This window comes from Grampus griseus (assembly GCF_964374135.1).
Source record: "Grampus griseus genome assembly, chromosome: 2".
NCBI classification, from domain to species: domain Eukaryota; kingdom Metazoa; phylum Chordata; class Mammalia; order Artiodactyla; family Delphinidae; genus Grampus; species Grampus griseus.
Window position 1 is genome coordinate 161,612,934 of NC_139018.1, and position 23,866 is coordinate 161,636,799.

A 23,866-nucleotide genomic window follows, 5' to 3' on the forward strand; every position below is an offset into this window, starting at 1 on the left:
GGAACACACACATGCAACTCATTTTGAATAAGGTGAGAAACTTGTCTTGAAATAGAGAAAATTATTCCCTTTTGTTGTTATTCCCAACAAAAGGTTGGTACCTTAGCTTAGCTAAGTAATAGGTGTATTACTAAGGTTGGTTCTAGATTTTCGTCACATGCAAAACGTTTATTCAGCCTTTTCAACCTACAGTTGAGGTTCAACCTTGAGGTGAGTGTATAAAGATGAAAGTTTAGTCCATAAAATATTTGAGAAAGAAATGAAAGTAAGGATGTCTGTCCTGTCTTCAATGTGAGATTAATAAAAAGAATGAAGAGAAACTATTTATTTGACCATGGTTAAATAGTTAAATATCAAAAGATATATATATGTTATACATATAAATTTATAAAAATTGAAATCCAATTTACTTTCTAAGGTTGAATTCAGAACGTTACCATTGGAGCACTGCAATTGTATGCACTGCTATGACTTAGGTAGTTAAATAAGAACATGACACAAAAGTCTCAAAGTCATACATTTATCCCTCTCCCACTTAAATATGCTTATTTCCATGAACAAAGATTGTCTTATATACATGACTTTCATCACAGAGTTTGAATTTAAATATATTCTAGATATGTCACCACTACTGAGTGAGTGGTAAGGGAGAGTAACTTTTAAATTTCATTTCTAAAATGAATTCACACCACCACCCTTATGTATAAAACAAATCATTCTTATATTATCCATAAATAATAGTAGTTTTAAAATGTAAAAAACACAAAATAAGGTGTTCCTGAACTGGTCCCCACTACTTTCGATTTTCTTTTCCCTTAAAATACTGATGAGCCCGTCAACATCTGTCCCAGAGACGATACGAAGTATAAGAACTGTTCCACTAATAACGTTCCAGCAAATTAGTGCAATCCTCTATGTTCACAGATATCCCCTGACCTCTAGAAACAGCAGCAAGTCAACACTCTTTGCTCATGCTTTAAGTGTTGACTTAAACCATTGCTATGGAACAGTTTCACATGATAAAAGCTCATTAAATTTACATCACGTCTTTGGATGCTAAAAATGTATGAGCCTCAGTATCCTCATCTATAAAATGGGTTGGTTAGGTGTGAATTACATTATCTTGAAGATTCTCACTAATGTAATATCTTAGCTTAAACTATGATTGCATCTGCACTTTAGATATGGCTACACATATCTGCACTCTTTAGACCTTTGAAATGTGATCATGACTCAAGGGCAAAGAGCAGTGTGACAAAACCATAGCAGACCTCAGTTCTGTGACTCAGTCCTCCCCAAGTTCTCAGGAGTCAAATTCCCCTAGCTGAGGCCACTAAGAAACAGTTATTAAACTGTATACTGATATAATGACATAATGCCAATTAAATTTTAAAATTGTGATTGCAACTTTTCAAAGTGCCTAACTTACTGTATAAAGGTATCTTTACTCCTGAAGGAAAATCTGATGGTCAAATTTAAGAGCATGAATCAAAATTTCTTCTTTAATTTGAAAGTGTCATTTTTTCACAGTAATGATGCCCTTTATATAAATGTTTCTGAGGTTAAGATAAGGTGTATTCTCTAATCATGTTGACCTGTTTTGTTAGAGTTCATATTACTCCTAATAGAAAATCGATTTACTTAAATTAGCTAAATGTTTCATGTTTATGCGAGAATGAGAGTATCCTATAATGTTTCAACACTAGACAGAGAGACAACTCCCCTAATGTGAAAATGACTGGCTCTCTTTTTAGGTCCTGTCTCAATACAGCCGTCACCGTGTGAAGCTGATCAGTTTTCCTGTGTCTACACACTCCAGTGTGTGCCCCTCTCTGGGAAATGTAATGGACAGGAAGACTGCATAGATGGATCTGATGAAATGGATTGTTCTCTCAGCCCCCCTCCTCAGCTCTGTGGTCAAATGAAGTTCCAGTGCTCTACCAACGAGTGTATCCCATCCCTCCTGCTATGTGATGGAGTGCCTGACTGTCACCTTAATGAAGACGAATCCGGCTGCTGTGAGTTATTTTCATTCACTCAGTGTGCCAGGGGAGAAATGCTGTCTGGAAATGATAGAGAGAGCATGACAGATAAAGCAAAGTTCTCTAGAGTGTTACCATGATCGTATCAGAAGTAACATAGTTGTTTGTGTTATATTGCTAAACAAAGCACATTGTCCTCGCTTAGCATTTCTGGAAACATTTTGTTGGTAGTCACACTAATCTCTGTTAAATGTGTGTGATTTCCTTTTTTATTTACAACTGGGTCATTCATGTAGGGGATGCTCTTATGTATCCATTATCTTTTTAACAAATGTTTGTGGGAATGGATTGAAGACATGTAATTATAATTTCTTCCCACCGTAAATGTTCATGAAGATGGCTCGAGCAAATGGGCAAATGTCCATTGTAGTGAATAGATGTAGCTAGGGGAAGGACCTGGACCTGGGTAGATGTTACGTCATTAGAGTTAATGCAGATGGGGTCCGCCTGCCAGTGCGGGGGATGCGGGTTCGGGCCCTGGTCCGGGAGGGTCCCGCATGCCGCAGAGCGGCTTGGCCCATGCGGCGTGGCTGCTGGGCCTGTGCTCTGGAGCCCGCCAGCCACGGCTGCAGAGCCTGCGTGCCACAGCTGCTGGGGCCGGTGCGCCTGGAGCCCGTGCTCCACGGCAGGGGGGTTCTCCGCGGTCGGGGGCGCCGTCGCGCAGTGGCGGAGACCCAGCGCAGCCAAAGATAAAAAAAAAAAAAAAAAAAAAAAAAAAAACCGGAAAGAGTTAATGTAGAAGTAAATCTGTGGGACATTAGGGTTGACCTTATCCTTATCACTAACTACCTGTACAATCTGGGCAACATTATTTGAGTCAGTCTTACCATCCATGTAATACCTAACTTACAGGGCTGTGCAGATTTGAGAGAATGAGTGTAAAATTCCCAGTCCTGCATCCGTCAACTTCTGTCTGTATTATGATTAGCCTATGTCAGATAGGGAAGGAAGAGTGTTAATTAAGTAATTATACAAATTACACAAATTTTTAAGGTGAGTACATAATCGTGGTGGAGCCAAAGCATCACTAACATTTTATTTAATTCCTTGTTTGCTTGGTTTCACATTATAACGTGCTGTATTTGGGGCTGCAATGATAGAGCTCCATAAGCCCTATGTTAGTGGCCACTTTTTTGTGGGGGGGGAGCAGTAAAGTTTGGAAGGTGACTGTAAGAGGGGGATACTGGGAGAAATAGAAGAGTATTTCAGTGCCCTGTTTTCTGTGGGCATCCAGAATTATGATAACTACTGGAAAAAATGTGAAGATGAATAAAGGAAAAGGAAGATGACTTTTGGATTTTTGAAGGTTTTTGCCTTAAATCAGTGAATTTCTTTTGCTGGTTTAGGTCTGGAGATTGGCTTTCTATCTCCCTGTTATTTCCTACATGTATATTCTTTCTATAATAAAGCCAATTTGTGAGGTCTTATAATATTTTCTTAAGAGCAAGTTAAACAAATGGAGGTGAATGAGGAAGAGGAAGCCAAGTTACTTATCCCTGTTCCCATCAAGGCTGTAATGGAATTTGGCTGGTAGACATCAGATTAAGTTCAATATAGTCATATGGTATTTGACTTCAAATAACAATGCTATTTAAAGAGAAGCTTAGGAAGGTACTGTATCCTTATACTTTTAGACATATGTTGGAAAATTGGTGTTCGATGAGATAGTAATATATGAAATTCTGCTTCTAAGGGGAAATAAGTCCACATTAGGAATAGACGGCATTGTAAAAGAATTGCTTCTCTCCATGTCCAAAATATTTATTGAGTTGGGACTCTGTAGGGAAAATTGCATGAAAATAAACCATGGACAAAATGCTAGAGCAAAATTACAGAATAAAAGCATCTGATGGTGACAATTTACCAAACAACTGAAAGCATAACGGTTTTTTTCCCTCCCTCTGGGCTCACCTATTTATTTAGAATGGTATTTTATAAACCCTCCTTCCTTCCTTCCTTCATTCATCACAGGTCTTCATTAAGGATGTAATTTATGCCACATGTTGTATTGGACATTGGCGATCCAGATGGACATGACATGGTACAAGCTCAGGTTGTTAGATACATTACATATTAGTGAAGGAGATTAGTGATAGTTGGAATACCATGTGATAAGTTCTGTGACAGAGATAAAAACAGTGTTATTGAATAACATAGGGTACTCCCTAACTATGGTGCTAGGGAGTCTATAAATTTTAACAAGAAAAATGATTGCAGAGCCAATTTTGGAAAGACAGGTAGTCATTAGGCAAGTAGAGATGCTTGATTCCAGTGGAGAATGTTCCAAGAATAGAGAAAAAGTTGTTTGATTGAAACATATTTCATATAACTAGAGTAGAGTTTGCGGTACAGGGACTTTTGCAGAAATAGGTTGGGAGAGATAAGCAGGGACTAGGTCTTAAAGAGTCCACCCCATCATGCCAGGAAGAAGTGTTTAAGTAGTACATGGAATGGATTGCAGTGAGGATGGGGGACTGGTTAGGAGATGTTACAGTGGAAATATAAAGGGATTGAGTAGATTAATGGCATGAGGTAAGATTATGAATAGATTTAAGAGACATTCAAGTGAAGAGGAAGAGAAAGTAATCAAAACTAGTTTCCAAGTTTCTGATGTGGGCAACAAGACGGCTAATCAGCCATTCCTTGAGCTGGGAAAAATAGGAGGGGAAGGACCTCTTAGGGTAAGAATGTGGCTTCATTTTTAAACATGTTGTATTTATGGTATCTGTGGCACATCCATGTGAAACGTTCAGGATGTGTTTATAAATGGATGTCTGGAGCTCGGGAATGAGCTAAAGGAAGATATATAAAGATTCATAGGGCTTCCCTGGTGGCGCAGTGGTTGAGAGTCCACCTGCCGATGCAGGGGACACGGGTTCGTGCCCTGGTCCAGGAAGATCCCACATGCCGCAGAGCAGCTAGGCCCATAAGCCATGGCCGCTGAGCCAGCATGTCCGGAGCCTGTGCTCCGCAACGAGAGAGGCCACGACAGTGAGAGGCCCACATAACGCAAAAAAAAAAAAAAAAAAGATTCATAGCTATCAGCATACGATGAGTCAAGCTGCGGATATAGATGAGATAATGGAGAGAGGAAAAAGGTAAGGTGGCAGACAGAATCCTAAGGAACACGTAAAGGACTGTTAAGAAAAACCAAACATCGAAAGACACGGAGATGTGGTCATAGACATAGGAGGGCAACCAAAAGAGAGTGATGATCTTCAATTAAAGGTAGAAAGCCTACGTATCAGAGAGTATTCAAAGGTTCACACGTGTCTGAGAGATCATGTAAGATTAGGACTAAAAAATACAGACTGGGAAAAAGCACAAATGGTTGCTGGTGGTCTTGGAGCAGAATTGTGATGTCAGTCTTTTGTGGAGAAGGTGGGAAATGGCAGAGGGAAACCGGCTACAGAAAACTTCAAGAAGTTGGCATTTCGAGTGGGGTCTAGGATAAAATAAGAGGTTTGGTTCTTTGGTTTGTTGGTTTTGTGAGGCTTGCACATAGTTAAATGTTATAGGAATAGAATTCTGAGAAGTTTGCAATTTTATGCTGGAAAATCGATAGCAATTGATATTTGAAAGCCTTTTATTCTTGCAAAAATACACGTTTAGTGATCAGAATGCTCAAACAAAGCATGTGATAAGTCCAAATTTAAAAATAATTCACATTTAATGTTGTCTTTCCACTGGAAACATGTTTTTTTATACACTGAAGTGATACTTTACCAAAAATATTTCCTTTCCCTAAAATAAATGGAAAAATAAGTATGGTTTAATTATATAGGAAAATAACACAAAACCAGGAACATTCTTCTCATTGATATTCCTCTGATAGCAATCTATTCACCAAGAAGATTTTGATTTCATCAGATGTATCGGTCAATATCCTAACAAGAAATAGATGGCACGTTGATATTGTATAATTTGAGATTGTTTTAATAAAGGGATTATTTATTAAGGAAATAATATGCATAGGGAAACCATAAGGAATAGTAACAGCGGGGCCTTTATCCATAGAACAAAGGATGTGAGAGGAGGGAACAGTTGCCTGAATCTAGAGTCAAGGAGAGCTACCTGATAAAAGGAGTGGCATTTGGTTACGGAGCCGCTAACCAGTGGGAATCTCACAGTCTCTTCTCTCTGCATCAACGTCTTGCTGGTGCTACCTATCAACCAAACCCAACCAACGCTAGAAGGCAAAGAAGCACGTTGATGTATCCTTAGAGTTCAACCTCCCAGGGCTCAGAGCAGGGAGAGAAGATGGAGAATGGCTCAGGAGAGGCACATTATCCATCACTAATAGAGATAATGGGAAAAACAGATGGAGAAGTGCATAGTTTTCCTACTATCTAACTTTATGTTCCAATGGTAGTCAATACGTCTTATCAAGTGGAGCGTCACTTCTGAAGATTGGGAATGGATCATGCTCCTAAGACTTGTGGATCAGCCTTGATCATCCACAGTTTTATTATTGGACTTTCAGTTCGTTAGCTAGGATCTCAGCATCCTTTGGTGCTTCTCCATCACACTGTAAAGATCATCCTCTGCATCTGACAGCTTCTAACAAGAGTGTTCCTCAGTTTACTCAACATTAAAATCATAGAGATCAAGTCTTTTTTACAGAGGTATTGGAGAATTAAATGAATTAATATGGTAAAGTACATAATACAAACGTAATACATTGTTATCCTTTCCACTTTAAATTATATTTATAGTTTTATTAAAATTATTTAAGCTGCTAAGATATTTCAGTAAGAGTAGTGATTGGTTTTAGTTCAGGGATAGAACACATATCCATCCTGCTCCGTGCCACGTGTGTGTCTGCCTTGAAGGGTTTGTAGCCTTTATTCCCATGGCCAAGCTCATAGTTTCTTTGCTGTTAGAAACCTTAATCTGCTACATACATGAGTTTCATTTTAGTAGTAAATGGATATACACCCATAGTCATACATGCCTTACTTTGTGTATACTTCTTATGCAGCAACTATAATCTTCAAAAGGGATTTTGCTTTATGGAAGTAACTCCGATGAGCCATTCACGAATTGTTTATCTTTAATGTATCATCTACCTGAGTGAATGAGCTAAAAGCCATAAAATTCTCTGTGTTACTTAGTGTATTTCGATTAGATAGAGTATGAACCTCTAGGATGATGACAGATTGAAATAAGTATTTTTATAGACATTAAACCATAATGTTTGAAAGAGAATGTGGCAAAAGTAGGTATTGTCCAGGGCAACATTTTGAAACCTGAACTTCCTATAAATTTTGTTTATAACTTATTTGGACTAATTTTGGAAAATGTTTTTGTTGTGTATGTGTTAATAATGGAGGATAAAAAGAAACTAATGATTCCATTTGCTTTGCTGCATTCAGTCCTTTGCTGTATAGGTGTCAGTAAGTATTAATTGCATACATAATTTATTTTCAACCCACTTTTTTTTTTTTCTTTTTTTGCGGTACGCGGGCCTCTCACTGTTGTGGCCTCTCCCGTTGCGGAGCACAGGCTCTGGACGCGCAGGCTCAGCGGCCATGGCTCACAGGCCTAGCCGCTCCGCGGCATGTGGGATCTTCCCGGACCGGGGCACGAACCCATGTCCCCTGCATCGGCAGGCAGACTCTCAACCACTGCGCCACCAGGGAAGCCCTCAACCCACTTTTAAAAAGAAATTAATAAATACTAACTTTAACGTTATACCATTTAAAATGCCACAGAAACTAAGATTTTTGTTTCAAATTTCATAAAGTGAAAGGCCAATTTTTAACTATCTAAACTTTCGATAAAAATGAAAAAGTAAAACTTTCTACAAATGAAACCATTTATTTTCTTATATACTTTTTATGTGTTTCAGTGCTCTTTGGGCCATAGTTGAGCACTTATACCGCTTACAAGTTAGAACTCTTCATTGTACAGTCAACTTGAAAATAAGCTCTCAGTCACACTGGAAATTAGGTTAAGGATTGGATTAGTATTTCTGAGAGAAGAAGGGTCCAAAATAATGCTTTACAAGTAGGTGAGTATGTCTCATCTTTGTATACAAATTTCAACACATTATATTGTTTAAAATCATAAAACTATTATCTTGTATGGTCCCTCAGCTCCTTGCAATGAAAAACAATGATAAGAAAATATGTATACATACACATACATGGATATATTGAGGCATGTATATATTCACACATTCATTTTTTACAAACATCTCTTCATCTAATAGGAGTTGGAAAATTATTCTATTTTTTAGTTTACTTGGTTTGGAATATTATTTATCTTGTTGATGTATTACATATCCTAAATTATGTCACCCTTTGGAAAAGCTTAAAGATCATCTCTTCTCCTGGCACCTTAGCCATTTCTACAATCCGGTTTCAGCCTCATTTTTTAGATTTGTCTGTCCTACCTCTTCACACAAACTCCCCAGTCCAAGGCAAACTGCTTTTACTCACTGTTCTAGTATCAAACTTATTGATTCCCAATCTGTAGACTTGATTCCCACTCTGCTAACTGGCTATTCTCTGGAAACATTAAAATTTAAAACATATCTCAAGACTCTATTCTTACTTTTACCCTTTACAGACTTCCCTATGCTAAAGGAATCTCTTATTTTTATCATACTTATCTATACCAATGCTTTTCTAAGTCTGGCTGTATGACATTTCTCTTATTATTATTTTGAACCATTAATCATTCTTATATTGTTATCTTGCTTTTGTTGCTGTATATGTTTTGGTTACTGTTTTTAAAAATTTCTCTCCTGCACTCACCAGTGGAAGTGCTAAGCATAATGTCTTACTTATAGTGGCACCTCAATAATATTTATTGGTGTGAATTAATGTTCTAGCAGGAAGAATTGCTCAATGAGGAGTATCACTTTAATTTTTCAGACCCAGCACTTTTAGTCAATGGAAATACATACTCTTTTTTTAAAATTTTTTATTGGAGTATAGCTGATTTACAGTGTTGTGTTAGTTTCAGGTGTACAGCAAAGTGAATCAGTTATACATATACATATATCCACTCTTTTTTTAGATTCTTTTCCCATACAGGCCATTACTGAGTATTGGGTAGAGTTCCCTGTGCTATACAGTAGGTTCTTATTAGTTACCTGTTTTATATATAGTAGTGTGTATATGTCACCCCACTCTCCCAGTTTATCCCTCCCCCTCCTTGTCCTCTGGTAACCATAAGTTTGTTTTCTATATCTGTCACTCTACTTCTGTTTTGTAAATAAGTTCATTTATATCCTTTTTTAAGATTCCACATATAAGCGATATCATATGATATTTGGCTTTCTGTGTCTGACTTACTTCACTCAGTATGACAATCTCTATGTCCATCCATGTTGCTGCAAATGGCATTGTTTTGGTCTTTTTTACGGCTGAGTAATATTCCACTGTATATATGTACCACATCTTTATCCATTCCTCTGTTGATGGACATTTAGTTTGCTTTCATGTCCTGGGTATCGTAAATAGTGCTGCAGTGTACATCAGGGTGCCTTAAAAAACATTTTTATGTTCCACTTGACAATAAATTTTGATAGGCGGTTCTCAAACTGAACTTTGTCAGTAACCTATGATAACTCAAATAGACAACTCCTTCCAGCCCATAAATATACTTTAAAAAAAGAAAAATTTGTGACCGAACTGACAAAATCTGTGCAAGACGCATGCATGGGGATATTTACTCCTGAGTCTTCTAAACTATCAATTTAGCTTGAGAAATTTGAACTTAATTGTCTTTATTCTAGTAGAAGTAACTTTCCAGATAAATCCTTTTTAAATTTTTGGCAATAGGTTTGGGTTAAAATATTCAAATAAGATATTGTATATGAAACCATTAAGTGCATCAGAGAGAAGCAGAGCTATTCTTGTTGAACTTGGGGTAAGTGCCAGAAAGCCCTGGCTCTTCACTGCTGCCTTCCACATATCTCTGCAGAAACTCAGGGCTCAAAGGAACAGGAATAGGAATGCAGCTTAGATCAATATCATTATTATTTAGTGCTTTTGAAATCGATCCAGAAATCCTGACAAGATGGTGCAGTAGGTTCATTCTTTGACACTTTCCCTCTACTCCAAGCACATAACAATGCTAGATAGAAGAAATGACCCTAAAAAGGCTCAGGGACGTGATTAATACAGGGCTGGAACAAAACTGGAATAGAACCAAGCCTGCTGGTTTGCAGGTTCTGAAGCAAACAGGAGACTGGAAATGCATGATGGTGGCCTGGAATGAAGGGTTCTGGTTTAGCCCTAACTCGTAAAAGGAGTGTAGAACAGTCCACTGCCTTACAGGAAGTTATAATCCTGGAAAGACTAGAGAGCAAGAGGAAGGAACACAAGAAAACAGTTACAGGACTAAGGGTAGCATCCAAGAGAGGTCAAGTACTTTGCAGAAATAGATTGCCATTGAAATGTCAGTATCATTGATGGGTTCATTGATAAGGACAATTTTCTGAAACAACCAAAGTCCTATGCACAAGATGTATGCTTGTCCCTTGAAATCAAGCCAACAAGAGACTCTGAAATTCGTAAAATACCTACATCATGCACTGGCAATGCTATAAAGGCACATACTCATATTACCTTGGGCTGCAGTGATCTACATCACTACCCAGATCTAACAGATACCCAGTGACTACCCGTGACTTATAACCCAGTTGGAAATGGATGAACATTCAAACAAATGACAATCTCTGTTAGTTCAGTTGCTCATAATATAGAGATGTTAGGGGAGCAACAGAAGTACAAAGAGATCTGCCTTGCTATTAAAGTTGACTCTAGTCTAAAATCAGTTTGGACTATATAGTACATACAATGCATTTTATACACACATACACGAATAATACGACATAATGCACAACTGGGAGATGATTCTATGGACAAACTTTTTGTGAAGAAATTTTTAATTTCATAAATTGAAGTTTCCTTCACCAAGAACTCTAATATATAGTTTAAATGTAGGGCTAGCAAAATGAGGGGTAAAACAATAAACTGTCTTATTATTTTATTAGAAGAAATTTGTTTTTTAAAAACGGTGATAATTATTGTTTTTTTTTCAGCCAATGAAAATTGTTCTGATGGAGCTTTGATGTGTGCCTCTTCTAACAGCTGTATCCCAGTGCACAAGCGCTGTGATGGTTCTGCCGACTGCATGGATTTCCAGCCTGATGAGTCCAGCTGCTTAGGTACTGTATATCCATTAAAATATTCTTTGTAATATAAGCCAATAACTTAACCTGCACACAATAAAAATATTAAAACTTGAAATTCTAAATAATATCAAGCATGGAATAATTGAATTACTATTATTGGTTTGGGGGCAGGAAGAATGTTAACATTAATTTGCTACATTTATAAAAAATGTACAAGTATATAATATAATGAATTCATGTGTACTCTACATAAACCATGTTCATGAAATAAAAATCAAACCATTTTAATTTAATATAATATAACTTAACATCATTAGCATTTAATCTCTTCTATGCAAATTGCTGGTTTCTATAATAGGGAAACCGCTACACAATCTAATATGTTATTAATTTTTTTAAATTGTAATTTTTCTCACTTCTTCATAAGAGCTCCCTATTTGCATGATCTAGTCATGCTTAAAAGTCAATTTATTTAACTTCAGACTAACTTTTAAACATTTTTCTTTCTTCTGACCCTAGAACATTTATAAGATCTGATAATGTGTTTTTGTGATTATACTTTTATCAAAACTGCTTTAATAGTCTCTAATTTATTATAGTCCATTGTTAACATCTCTCCTGAGTAATTGAATTTTTATTTCGTGCAGGAGATATATAAAATAAAAGATAGTTAGGGGCCATGTAAATGTCACAACTAAACAATAATATAAATTGGTGATAAAAGATGTATTCAATCATATTTTCTAAATAAATTGGGGATATTTCATATCAAAACTAGGAAAGAATATATTTTTGTATCTTTCAAGATAGAAGAATGTTATAAGTGACAAAAGCATGATAATTCAAATAAAATCATAGTGCAAAAAATATCTTTTTTTATGCTACTAAAAATGAGTACTTGTGCAGCACTGAATTTTATGAGTACAAAGGGAAATCAAGAAGGGCACAAATCTGATTCCATAAAATACGTGAGGATGAATGCTCTTTGGCATTACTTCTCTACTATGCATGCTTATACATCAGATTAGATACCCAGAAGGAAATTCTGTTACTCTCTTCAGAGTAAGAAAGATATTAATGAGATAATTCCATTCTTTGAAACTATTAAGACACAGCACTTATGTCCAGTACCCAAACGTATTTACATAAAAATGAGATTTTCTTCAGGATAGACCTATATGAGAACAAATATATTGTAACATGTTACAGTTCATTGTCTGCTTTGACATGTTCTATATTTAAAAATACAAAGAAACAGAAAAAAGAAGACCTGCCATTCATCCTGCGTGATAGACAACCTATAGGTAATAATATAGAACACATTTTTGTTGTCCATCATTTCTGTCACTCACCAATTCGTTTAGTTCATTTACAAAGTATAGGTCATATTGCCACAGCTATTGGGTTAAAATGAAATAAAGAACTAGTGAAACAGTTCTCAGAAATAAGATCCGTATTACATTATGCATTCTCTTATTTATATTTTCTGTGCTTTTTGGTTTGTCAATCAAATATGATAAAGTCACTGTTTTTAAGAAAACCTTTAAGTCTCATCCATGCTGTGCCCATGCACATTCCACCTTCCTCTCTCTTTTCAAGCATCATATTCTTTTAAGGTCAGCATTTCATAGACATTTATGAGGCCAGTCCTTACAGCATCCAGTAATTCTCCCAGTGGTCACACAACAGATGGTGAGCATCTGGTCTCCCCTCACCTCAAGGTTTAACTCATTAACAAAAACCTCAAGCTCAGGCATTGCATGAGTGTTGCAGGTTAAGTATATTTCGGTGAGTCCTATCTATTCCCAAATTACATTAAAAAGGCATATTATTTGCAACTTTTGGTTGCTTAGGCAACAGCAAATTATTGAACAGGATACATCCGAGTTAATGTAAATTGAAAGTCTTTTTCCAGTCATTTGCAGTAGTAGAGGTTAATAAAGGTTATGTTAAGGTGATACTGTAATTATGATAATCACCTGTTTGAAGGAGAATTAGGGAAAGGCACTAAAAATATACAATTATAGGATGAGATATTATTAGCTTAATATATGAATAATAACAATATAGCTTAACAAAGTTTCAGAAGTTTTTGAAAACCAAACCAAAACATAACACAAAACTTCTCATACAAGTACTGTGAAGCTACTTCAAGTTTCTGAAACATGGTTAATCCCTCCTGCAGTTCTTGTGCTGAGATTTCAAGATAAAGAAACAGTCCGTGCCCACTAGGAATTTGGTTTGCTGCACAAGCTTCTGGTGAACTCTTATAATCCATGGAGCTCCTGAAACTACATGTAGCTTATTGTGTATATATATATTTAATCCATGACAAAGCATAAATACCATACAATTCAAAAGGGTTCTTGATCCCATAATATCAAGAAACACAAGGGGTGATAGAAATTCTGAACTGAATAATTGACATTTTTATACTAACAGGCTTTAGAATTAGAGGACCAGAATTTAGATGAATATCTGGTGCTCCCTTGCTATTAACTTGAGCACATTATATTATTGACCAGTTTCTTCCTCTGTAAAAAAAAAAAAAAAAAAAAAGGGTAAGTATGGGATATACCACATAATGTTGTGAGGAATAAATGAAGTAACACCAGTAAAACTCTTGGGACAGTCTCTGACATAGAGCAAGTCTTCAGTAACCAGTAGTGGTTATGGTGATCATGATGATAGAAGAGGGAAAAGAAAAGAAAAAGAAGAATTTGGAGAGAGAGCAGTGGTAATAGAAATTAGGTTTCATGGCAAACTCAAAGAACCTCCAAATACAGAGAGATGGATGAGAACAATCATTTAATACTTTATGCATACGATTCACTAGTGTAAAATTGTTATAAATAAATTTAATTTTATCCTCCCAACAGTCCTATAAAAAAGGTCATCCTCACTTTAAACATGATGAACCTTATACCTAAAATACCTAGCCCAACGACAACACATAACTCATTAACTAAACCAAGTATCACAGAGGGAAAAACCAGAACTCACATGATTATCAGTCTTCCCAACAGTCCATCATGGAATAGCCATCACTTCCCTAGTCTCCACGCAATTTAGAAGGAAAAAAATATATATATATATATATGTTTGTGTGTGTGCCTAACTGCAAATTATTTAGATTTAAGCTCAAAAGTTACTTTTGTTTTTATACTGTTCACTTGTCCAGCTTATATGTGTTTTTCTGCTCATCCAAAGTAACACACCAGAGTGGGATTGAATGTAACTCCTTTACAGAATGATATTTCCACGTAGTTAACTGTGAGTCCTATTGGCTTCCAGACACATGGTCATAATAACCAATTCAAGAGGGTACAATGCAGTGAGACAATAATAGTGCTAATTCTAATATTACACTTATGGATTTCTAGGTCCCAACTATTATCTACTAAAAATATTTAGTCTCTTCATTACTACCTAGTGTACCCATGTCTTTCCCCATTTCATCTGCTCTCTGCTGTAAATTGTTTTGAGTAGATTAAAGATGAAAATACTTGTACTGTGTCTTCCCATCTTCTGGATAAAGAACCTGGGTCTAAGGCAGAAACTTAGAAAAACTTCTCGCAGAGATAATCTACAAATCTTCTGTCCACCCAAACACCAGGATTCACTCTTTATTGCAGCCAATGCCTGTGTTGTTTCCACTGTGCTCCACTATCTCGTGCAAGAAAATACATATTTAGATTCCCACAGAATCATTCTGATGTAAAGCAGGCATCAAAGCAAATTTTAATGACCCCAGAAAAAAATGTGCAGCTGTGTATATTTTGATGTTGTGCAGTATCAGACACTCTACTGATTTTTTGCTAAAATACAACTCTTATTTGAGGAAGATTAAAATTGTACCTAAGGCCCAAAATAACCATAAAATGGTTCCTCTAACAAGGTATGTATCTATTTATGCTTTATCATATTGATGGGCTATTTTTAGTCAGACCAGCTAATTTCTTGTTTATGAAGGAAGTTTCACATTTGCTCTGTTCAGCTGAGTCTGCCCCCGAAGCCTAAGGGGTGTAGCTCTTTACACCCATCTCCAGCACTGCACTTCCTTCTTACAGTTAAATGGGAAGATTTGAGGAAGGCAAGATGGGAAATATACCCCTGGGAAAGCAAAACACTGAAAACTTTTGAAGCAAACAAGATACCAAATACATGGTATATTTCAAGTTTTTTCCCAAAATGCACCCTCCCTCCTTCCCTATTTTCCTCTTTCCTAATGCCCCTTGTATCCCCTTCTGAGCATTCAGAGACTGGCATGACAATCTGACTCTCTCGAGACGCCCTATCCTCCCACGTTTTCCTTCAATGAATATTGCCTACATAACGTTTCTATTTCTCCTCTTTACTTTCCTACTATGCCTCACGATCATCATTCTTCCCCTACCCAAGTAAATGGCTTCTCTCTGTGTGTTAATATTTCATCTTGGCTTCAGACCTACAAATCCTGCCCACTGAATACTTCCACTCGAATGTCCCTTAGGCACCTACAACACGGCATCTTTCCCTTTAAAATCTTCCTTTTCCCATAAATCCCCCAACTCAAGGAATCAAGCCATCAATTAACCAGGAGCCCAGTCAGATATCTGAACATCATCCTTGACTTTCCCAAATAATCACCAAGATGTTTCAATCCCAACATTTAAATATGTTATAAATTCCCACAACTGTGAATGCTTCCACCCCATCCCTTTCGTTCAGGCATTCCTGGATTTGCTACAAAAGACTTAACTGTGTTCTCAGATTTTACTCTTGGACCTTCTGTTGACTGTAAACTCTGTAGCCAGAATTATCTTTCTAAAGCACAAAGCATACTACTTCCCTTCTTAAAATCCTGGTCTCCTAGGATAAACTTTAAACTCCTCACTGAACCCAGATGACCTGGCCCGTGTGTGTCTCTGACCTTCTCTCATACTTACTATACTTCATACTGCCAACAATCCGACCAGGCTGAACTTCCCTCAGTTTGTCAAGTACACCACACTGTCTTCTCATGCCTGTGTCCCTATGCTTACCTTTACACACAGGTACACACACACACACACACACACACACACACACACACACACACACACACACACACACACACACACACGCACGCACACCTGCCCAAGTAAAAGTTTTTCTGGAAAGCTTTTCCTTATTCCCCAAATTTGACTTATGTGCTCTCTTGGTGTTCCCAGTACCCTTGTTACATTCATCCCAAATTAGACTACTTTTAGTACTGTATTTTAATCCCCTCGTCACTTTTTTGCATCCTCCATGAAGGTGGAAGTTCAGTGAGAGCAGAGACTGTGCCTATATCATTTTTAGATCAGCATTTCTTAAACACGTACTATGAGCCTAGTGTTCTAACATTCTCAACAACCCTGTGAGACAGGAACTGTTTTTTAACCCTGTTTAACAGAGAGAAACCTGAGGCACAGAGAGGTTAGTTACCTTACTCAGTATCACACAGCTAATAAATTGAGCTGAAATTTCAACTCAGGTGATCTGGCTCCAGTGCCCGCAGCCTTAACAGCTGTGTAAGCTACCTGTATTATTTATCATTCCATATCCAGTGCCTAGCCGAGTGCCAGACATTGAACAGGGACTCAGAATAGATGTGTTGAATTACAAACTAAAGGCAGTGTAGGTTTCCATCAAGTATTAGAGTTATGGTAGCCCAACCGGGGAAGAATGGTCTCCTACAAGAGAGGAGGTGTTAAAAAAGCCAAGAAGAGTAACTAGGGGATTAAGTAAGGAAATTGACAGGTCTTAATGGATCAGGATTTTGTAGTGACAGTACAAGGAGACGGTGTAAAGGAAAGAGTTGAAATCACTAATCACTTCTACAACCATGACTACGTGAAACTATTTAGCTTCTTTTTAACCTATAAACAAACCACCTTTGAAAATAAATGTTCATGCTAACCTAGAACTCAGGAATGATACGAGCAGCAAAATAAGCAGGGCCAGGGCATCGAGGATCCATTTGAGCTGTGCTGACATCTGTCACGGACGTGGAGCTAGGACAAGAGCGTGCACACAAGTGACATCTTATCAAAATGACAGTCACCCATGCAAAGCATTTATCTGCCGTGGTACAGTGACAGCAGTGTGGAGCTGAAGAAATGTTTTAGTAAAGAAAACATTTCAGGGTAATCGCAAATATGTCATGCAGACATTCTAAATAAGTAGATTGTACCTAATCCATGGGAGAAAAGAAGTCTCTTGTGGTCAAGCACTGTGCATGTAAAGAGAATGAACGCGTCCAGGACAGCAGGCAGCATCGAACAAATTTGGGGGGTACAGGAAAGTAACCTGAAAGAATTCTGTGCTTTTAGCAACTAGAAGCAATTTACTCTCCATGATTCGATTTAATGCAACGACTAACAGTAATACGTTCTCCTTCTTCCTAGTAATATTTATAATTAACTGTGGGTTTTCGGATGCTTCGTTTTAGAGTGTCCAAGAGGTTACTGCAGAAATGGTGGGACTTGTGTAGTGGAGAAAAACGGTCCTATGTGTCGGTAAGAACCATTGCCTTTTTTTTTTTTTTAACATGTATTGTTGTCGTTTTATTTTTCTTGAGGCTGATCTAATGAATGAACATGTGGTTATTAAGGTAAAAATAGTGGATAATGACACCATTTACACTTATCTGTCTGAATAAGAGAAAGGAAGATGTGAGTGTATTTTAGAAAAATATCAGTTATTTCACATGATTTTATGTCTCTCAACATTTTATATTGTATGGGACAGTTGGCTTTAACAGTACTCATTATTCCTTTTTTTAATATTTATGTAAGGTTATAAAATGTTTTATATGGGTATCATCCTATTTCAGATGAACTTAGTGTCTGTATTTCCTATCTCCCTTTTTATTTCAAATTCCATATTTTTCTTTTCTAACAAGACAAGGATAAAATTAATTCATAAATAGAAGCTTTTTCTGGTTTTTTCAGTGGATGCTTATGAGTAGCTAAGGTACAGATAAGGAACATACTTGCATACTTAAAGCAAAAATAAACAAAAACAGTCCTTGTGATTTCTTCTGGGAATTATTTATACTGCATATCAAAGATGACTTGATTTTTTTTTTCGCTCACCCTTTAGGAAATTGTGCAAACTGTTTCATAAATTCTAAAGGAAATGATGCATATTCCATTATATTTGTGTTTATGACTTGTTAGTCTAACAGACCGATGGATATATTGCCTTGCTTATTAGAGAAATGGTTTCAGGTTGATACTCAAGTCATAACAAAGCACGCAGGAGTATCTGGAAAAAAAACTGATTAATAGTTGTTTACATTCTTATATCCTTCTGAGTCAACACTCATATTTTAGGAAAAGTTGTTTATCCCTAAAAAATGCAAAAACCTCTACCAAGTAAAACAACAACAAAAAATTTTATGATGAAATATAACACTGTTTTAACATTGTTGAAATGGAAATATTAATGGGTTTCTCAAAGTATTTGGCTCTCAAATGCACTACATAATTTATCTCACAACATCTTAGCAAAATTATACTTTTCCCTGTATCGGTTTCCATGGAAATTAACTTACCACAAACTATAACTTGATGGAAATACAGAATAAGTAATATTAATTTCTAAAAATCTCCTGGAAGAAATTGAGAATGATGGCGTAAATGTTTATTAAGCATCAACTGAGTGGGTCCTGTTATTTGCTGTCAGCTGTTTACAGTAAGGACATTTGAATTTTTGTCTTCTCTAACCCTGATGGTTAGACAGGAAAGCTCCCCGCTGTAGTTAGTCTCAGCTGAGCAAGCAAAGAGTTTTGCGTTCTTGGCAACATCCTCATGTACTTAAATAAACTTTAAAAATTGAAATCCAGATGGTGATGTTCGAAACTTCTTTCTCTCAAGTGAGAAAACTCTAATGTGGGGAGGAGATGTGACAGGAGGATTGACAGAGAGAAGGACCAAAGAAAGGAAATTAATGCAGCAAAATGTATAGAGGAATTCACTAACCAGAAAGCTAATGAAGTATTTTAATATGTTACTTTTGATAGTAAATAATACTTTGCAAATAGCTAAATAACTGTAATTACCATCAAAATAACTGTCTGGACTGAGTGCTTTCTGCTATGTAGGGGTGAAAAAAAGAGACTTTTGAATATTTTTTTCATAGTATAATATGGTAGTCTCTTCATTCAAATTTTTATTTCTTTAAATTGTGAACTGCAAAAGTGATACATGTGTATTGCAATAAAATTTTTTAAAAGCATAAAATAGTGTATGAGGCAAAAAGTAGAAATCCCAACACCTAAATCCTACTCTTGAGTAGTATATGGCTTATATCCATGTGGCTTTCCTTTCACAAACATGCACACACGAGCGTACATTTATTTCTTACTGAAATGTGAATTACACTTTGCAGTATACTTTGTGCTGTGTTTTTTTTAATCTCTTCATGAAATATCATGCTGTTCTTCCACGTCAGTAAACATGACTCTAGATCCACTACTTACCAGCTGTCTAATATTGGGTAAATCCCTCAATCTGACTGTGTTTCTGCTTCTTCTTTGGTAAGATGGAGAAAATAACAGCACTTACCTCATAGAGCAGTTATGAGATTTAAAGGGGTTAATATATGTAAGACATTCTGCACAGAGCCTGACACATAAAAGACATTACAGGAATGCTAGCCATCAGTATTACTATGCCACTGTTTTATGCTGTGTAGTATATAGTATTTAATATATGGGCTTGTCATCATTTAATTAACCCCATTAATCCTACTACAAATTATTTGGTTCTTATTTTTTTTTTAGTAAATTTATTTTATTTATTTATTTTTTGGTTGCCTTGGGTCCTCGTTGCTGTGTGCGGGTTTTCTCTAGTTGTAGCGAGCAGGGGCTACTCTTCATTGCGGTGCGCGGGCTTCTCACTGCGGTGGCTTCTCTTGTTGTGGAGCACAGGCTGTAGGCTCGTGGGCTTCGTAGTTGCAGCACGCAGGCTCCGTAGTTGTGGTTCGCGGGCTCTAGAGCACAGGCTCAGTAGTTGTGGCTCACAGGCTTAGTCACTCTGCGGCATGTGGGATCTTCACAGACCAGGGATGGAACCCATGTCCCCTGCATTGGCAGGGGGATTCTTAACCACTGTGCCACCAGGGAAGTCCTGGTCATTTGGTTCTTGAATATTTTGTTTCACAGTATCTTGCAATACCCATCCTTTGACTTATCCTTGCACAATTCCTTACTTTAAGCATAATGTGTCTTAATGAAATGCCAAATAATGTTTAGATTATTTCTAACTGCATTTAGTGTCAGATTCATTTCCAATTAAATTTAGTGTCCAGTTCATTTGTCACATACAGGTACTCATTTTTGGATTTAAGGTTAAGTGAAGACAGCTTTAGAATATAGTTTTAGAGTAACTATAGGGCACTGTGGAAAGGTTTTGGCTTTATGTCAAGCCCTATTCTCTTATTCCCAAGAGTGGGAATTCATTGTCTTTGGCACCCAAAGAAGTAAGGACAGAAGGCCAAAGCCCCCCTCTCATCCAGGCCATTGTGAATACAAGAATTTCATGCTCTCCTGAGGAAGCCTCTCACAAAAACCTTTGGGTTTCCTCTTGAAATCTAAGGTTTTATCTGTAATCCAGAGGAAAGAGAATGTATAAGGTCATTTGTGTTGCTGGGAGCTTGTAATTATCCACGGGAGTAGAAACTACTAGGTGAACCATGGTTTTCCATTACTTGAGAAACATTAACAACTTGGCATGTTTGAGGGCTGAAGACACAAACCGTGAGCTGAAAGAGGTAAATTATTCCTCACTTAAGGAGGCTCGATCATTATTTCAATTATACCAATATGTTTATTAGAAAAATAGAGTGAGCTATGTAATATAAAATCCAAATTAATATGGAGGGCAGGAAAGAGGTTACAAGAAAGAAAAGAAAAGAAGTTAGCCAGGCTAAAAGAGAGAAATAGGAAGCAGCATCAGATTTAAAATACATATATAATTATATACATATATAGAATTTTACTATATATATTTATTTCATATATATTCTTATTACATAAACATATTATATTTCATGCATAATTTCATTTTAAACAAGAAATATATCTAGAAGAAGGACTGAAACAAAAGGTAAGAAAAAATGATTTGGCTAATAAAAAGAAAAATACACAGTAATGACCTTATTAATATCAAAAACCCCACAGAATTATAGTATAAGCACATTTTTTAAAGGCTATATTGTTTGTAAAAGGCTATATCATTTTAAATTAAAATGATACACTCTAAAAAGTTACAATAGGCAAAACTCTCTGTGTATCAAATGACATAGTAACAAAGTACAGAAAGCAAAAATTCCTAGATATCCAAAAGAAATAAAAAATAGACGGGTGACAAAAAAAAAATACCTTTCGGAAATTTTAAATACCATTTCTAGGAAACCCTTATATGAGAAAGGCACTTTAACCTGGGATTTAAAAGGCAATAAAAACGGTAATTTCTCATTTCTTACCTTCTCTACATGGGAGTATTTGAGAGTGAATTACCCTTTTTCTTTACCTGATTTGGGGGATATCACTGGCCATCACTCTCACTGTTCTTTACTTGTTCCTTCCCTTTCCTGCAATATTGTAGTACTCCAATCCTCAGTGCTTGAAATTCTTCTCTTTTCTTCCTACCCTCACTTACTATATGATCTCATCTAAGCTTGGGTTAATTTATTGGCTTTGAATACAATCTATCAGCAGCCCAAACCTATTCCACTAAATTCCACATTCTTAAATTCAGTCCCCAAAAAGACACCAGATCGCATCTGGATATCTAATGGGCATCACAAATTTAACATGTCCAAAAAGATCTTTTGCCTTGACAGGTGGTCTTCTCCTCTTTCTCCAAGCTTTGCACACACTGTTCCCTCTGCCTAGAGTTTTCTTTTTCTACCCTATTTTCCCAAAGGATGCCTTTTAATGCTTAAGATCCAATATAAATGGCATTTTCTCTGGGAATCCTTTCCCATACCAACCAGGAAGAATGGCTCATTGCTCCTTCCGGGCTCCGCTATTGCTTCCCTCATTATGTTTTTTTTACAAGTGTTTGTTTTATGAAATTACCTATTTAAAACCTGCCCTACCTATCCTATTAAGAAATATATTTCCAATGCAATTTTATTTTTTATGACTATCAAAATTTGTTTTTCCCAATTTTTACTAGTTCTATATGTAAGGATAAACTCTTAGACAGTTATGCTCACTGAAAATTTTAAAAAATAATCTATAATATGAAGGATAAAAATCAGTTGGAAAGGGAAATCAAAATACTAGTTTAAGGAGGAAAAGGAACTATTAAAAATTCTAAATATTAAAGGCAAATGTCTTCATGTATTTTTTGTTGGAAGATGTTGTGTATCCAATCACTATGGTATTTACATTTCAGTGTCTACATTTGAGCGGTCTAAGAGTTTTATTTATAGTAGCCTGGAGAGTGCATCCTTTGCAATTTCTTAAAGATGAAAAAAATTTAACTTTGACTTAAAATTAAAGGGACTACAAAGTTTTTTCAAAAACTCTTTTAGGGTGTGTGGGCAAACATTTTGAAGACCATTGTCTTCAAAAGGTATGTTTCCCATACCTTTTCATGACTAGTACCAAATTCATACCTGATATTGTAAGAACCATTTGAATGATATATTGAATGAAGGATGAACAAATGAATACAAATAGAAAGTTCTGAAGTTTCAAGGAAAAAATATCAATACTTTTAAATATGTTCTTAAATTATTGATATGAGCATATGGCCTCACCATAACCCAAACTATCAACCACAGAGGAACTATTGGGTACTTTCTATGTGTGCTGCAAGGAGTATTGGGTTGGCCAAAAAGTTCATTTGGGTTTTTCCATAACATCTTACGGAGAAACCCAAACTAATCTTTTGGCCAACCCAATATATTGAGTGAGCCTATGATGTGCTCATTATACTAAAAAGAAATTACTCTACAGTTTGTAGGACAGCATGGATACCAAAAAAGAAAAATGTCACCCATTAAAGAAACTCTGGGAATTGTACAATGACAGAAGAGTGTGCTCTTAAACTAGGAATCTTGTAAACTACCTCATTACAGCCCTAGGCTTGAAATGAAGAATAAATGCAATTTCCATCTCTACAAAACCACTGTTTAAAATAAAATTTAGCTTATGAACACTCTCGTTCCTCCACCAAAAAAAGAAAGAAAGAGAAAAAGGAAGAAAGAAGGAAATAAAGAAAGATGAAGCAAAAAAAATACTCTAAGATCCCAACTCCAAAGTAAATTAAATATTGTCAGAAAAAACATTTAGGGATATTGGAAAAAACTCTTAATTGAGAAATTCAAAGTCTAAGTACAAATGGACAACAAAACAGTAAGAATCGAATAAGAATCAATGGAACTCAGGAAAAAAATTAAATAAAAAAGAAAGAAAGACTAAATTACAGTTCTCCCAAGGGAGGACATATTCAAATTAAATTTATTAAGGAATTGTGAACAAAGGTGGGGAAATAACCAAGGGAATGAAAATGAGATAAAGTGAAAAGAATCAAAGAGAAAGTATTTGAAGTGGAAGACAAAGAATATGGATGTACAGTTGACCCTTGTACAACATGGATTTGAACTGCACACAACTTATATGCAGATTATAAGTCCACTTACATGCAGA

General features: G+C 36.2%; 1 protein-coding gene across 1 annotated transcript in view; it reads left to right on the forward strand.

Moving 5' to 3' along the window:
* The window catches only part of MALRD1 (MAM and LDL receptor class A domain containing 1), a gene marked incomplete at both ends in the record, with an annotated part of 578,033 nt that overhangs the window by 467,589 nt on the left and 86,578 nt on the right, over positions 1–23,866 (forward strand). The window contains 3 exons of the mRNA XM_082648013.1: positions 1,755–2,018; positions 11,101–11,226; positions 17,648–17,714. Of these exons, the coding sequence (XP_082504139.1) occupies positions 1,755–2,018; positions 11,101–11,226; positions 17,648–17,714 (457 nt within the window). The remainder of the gene's footprint in view (positions 1–1,754; positions 2,019–11,100; positions 11,227–17,647; positions 17,715–23,866) is intronic.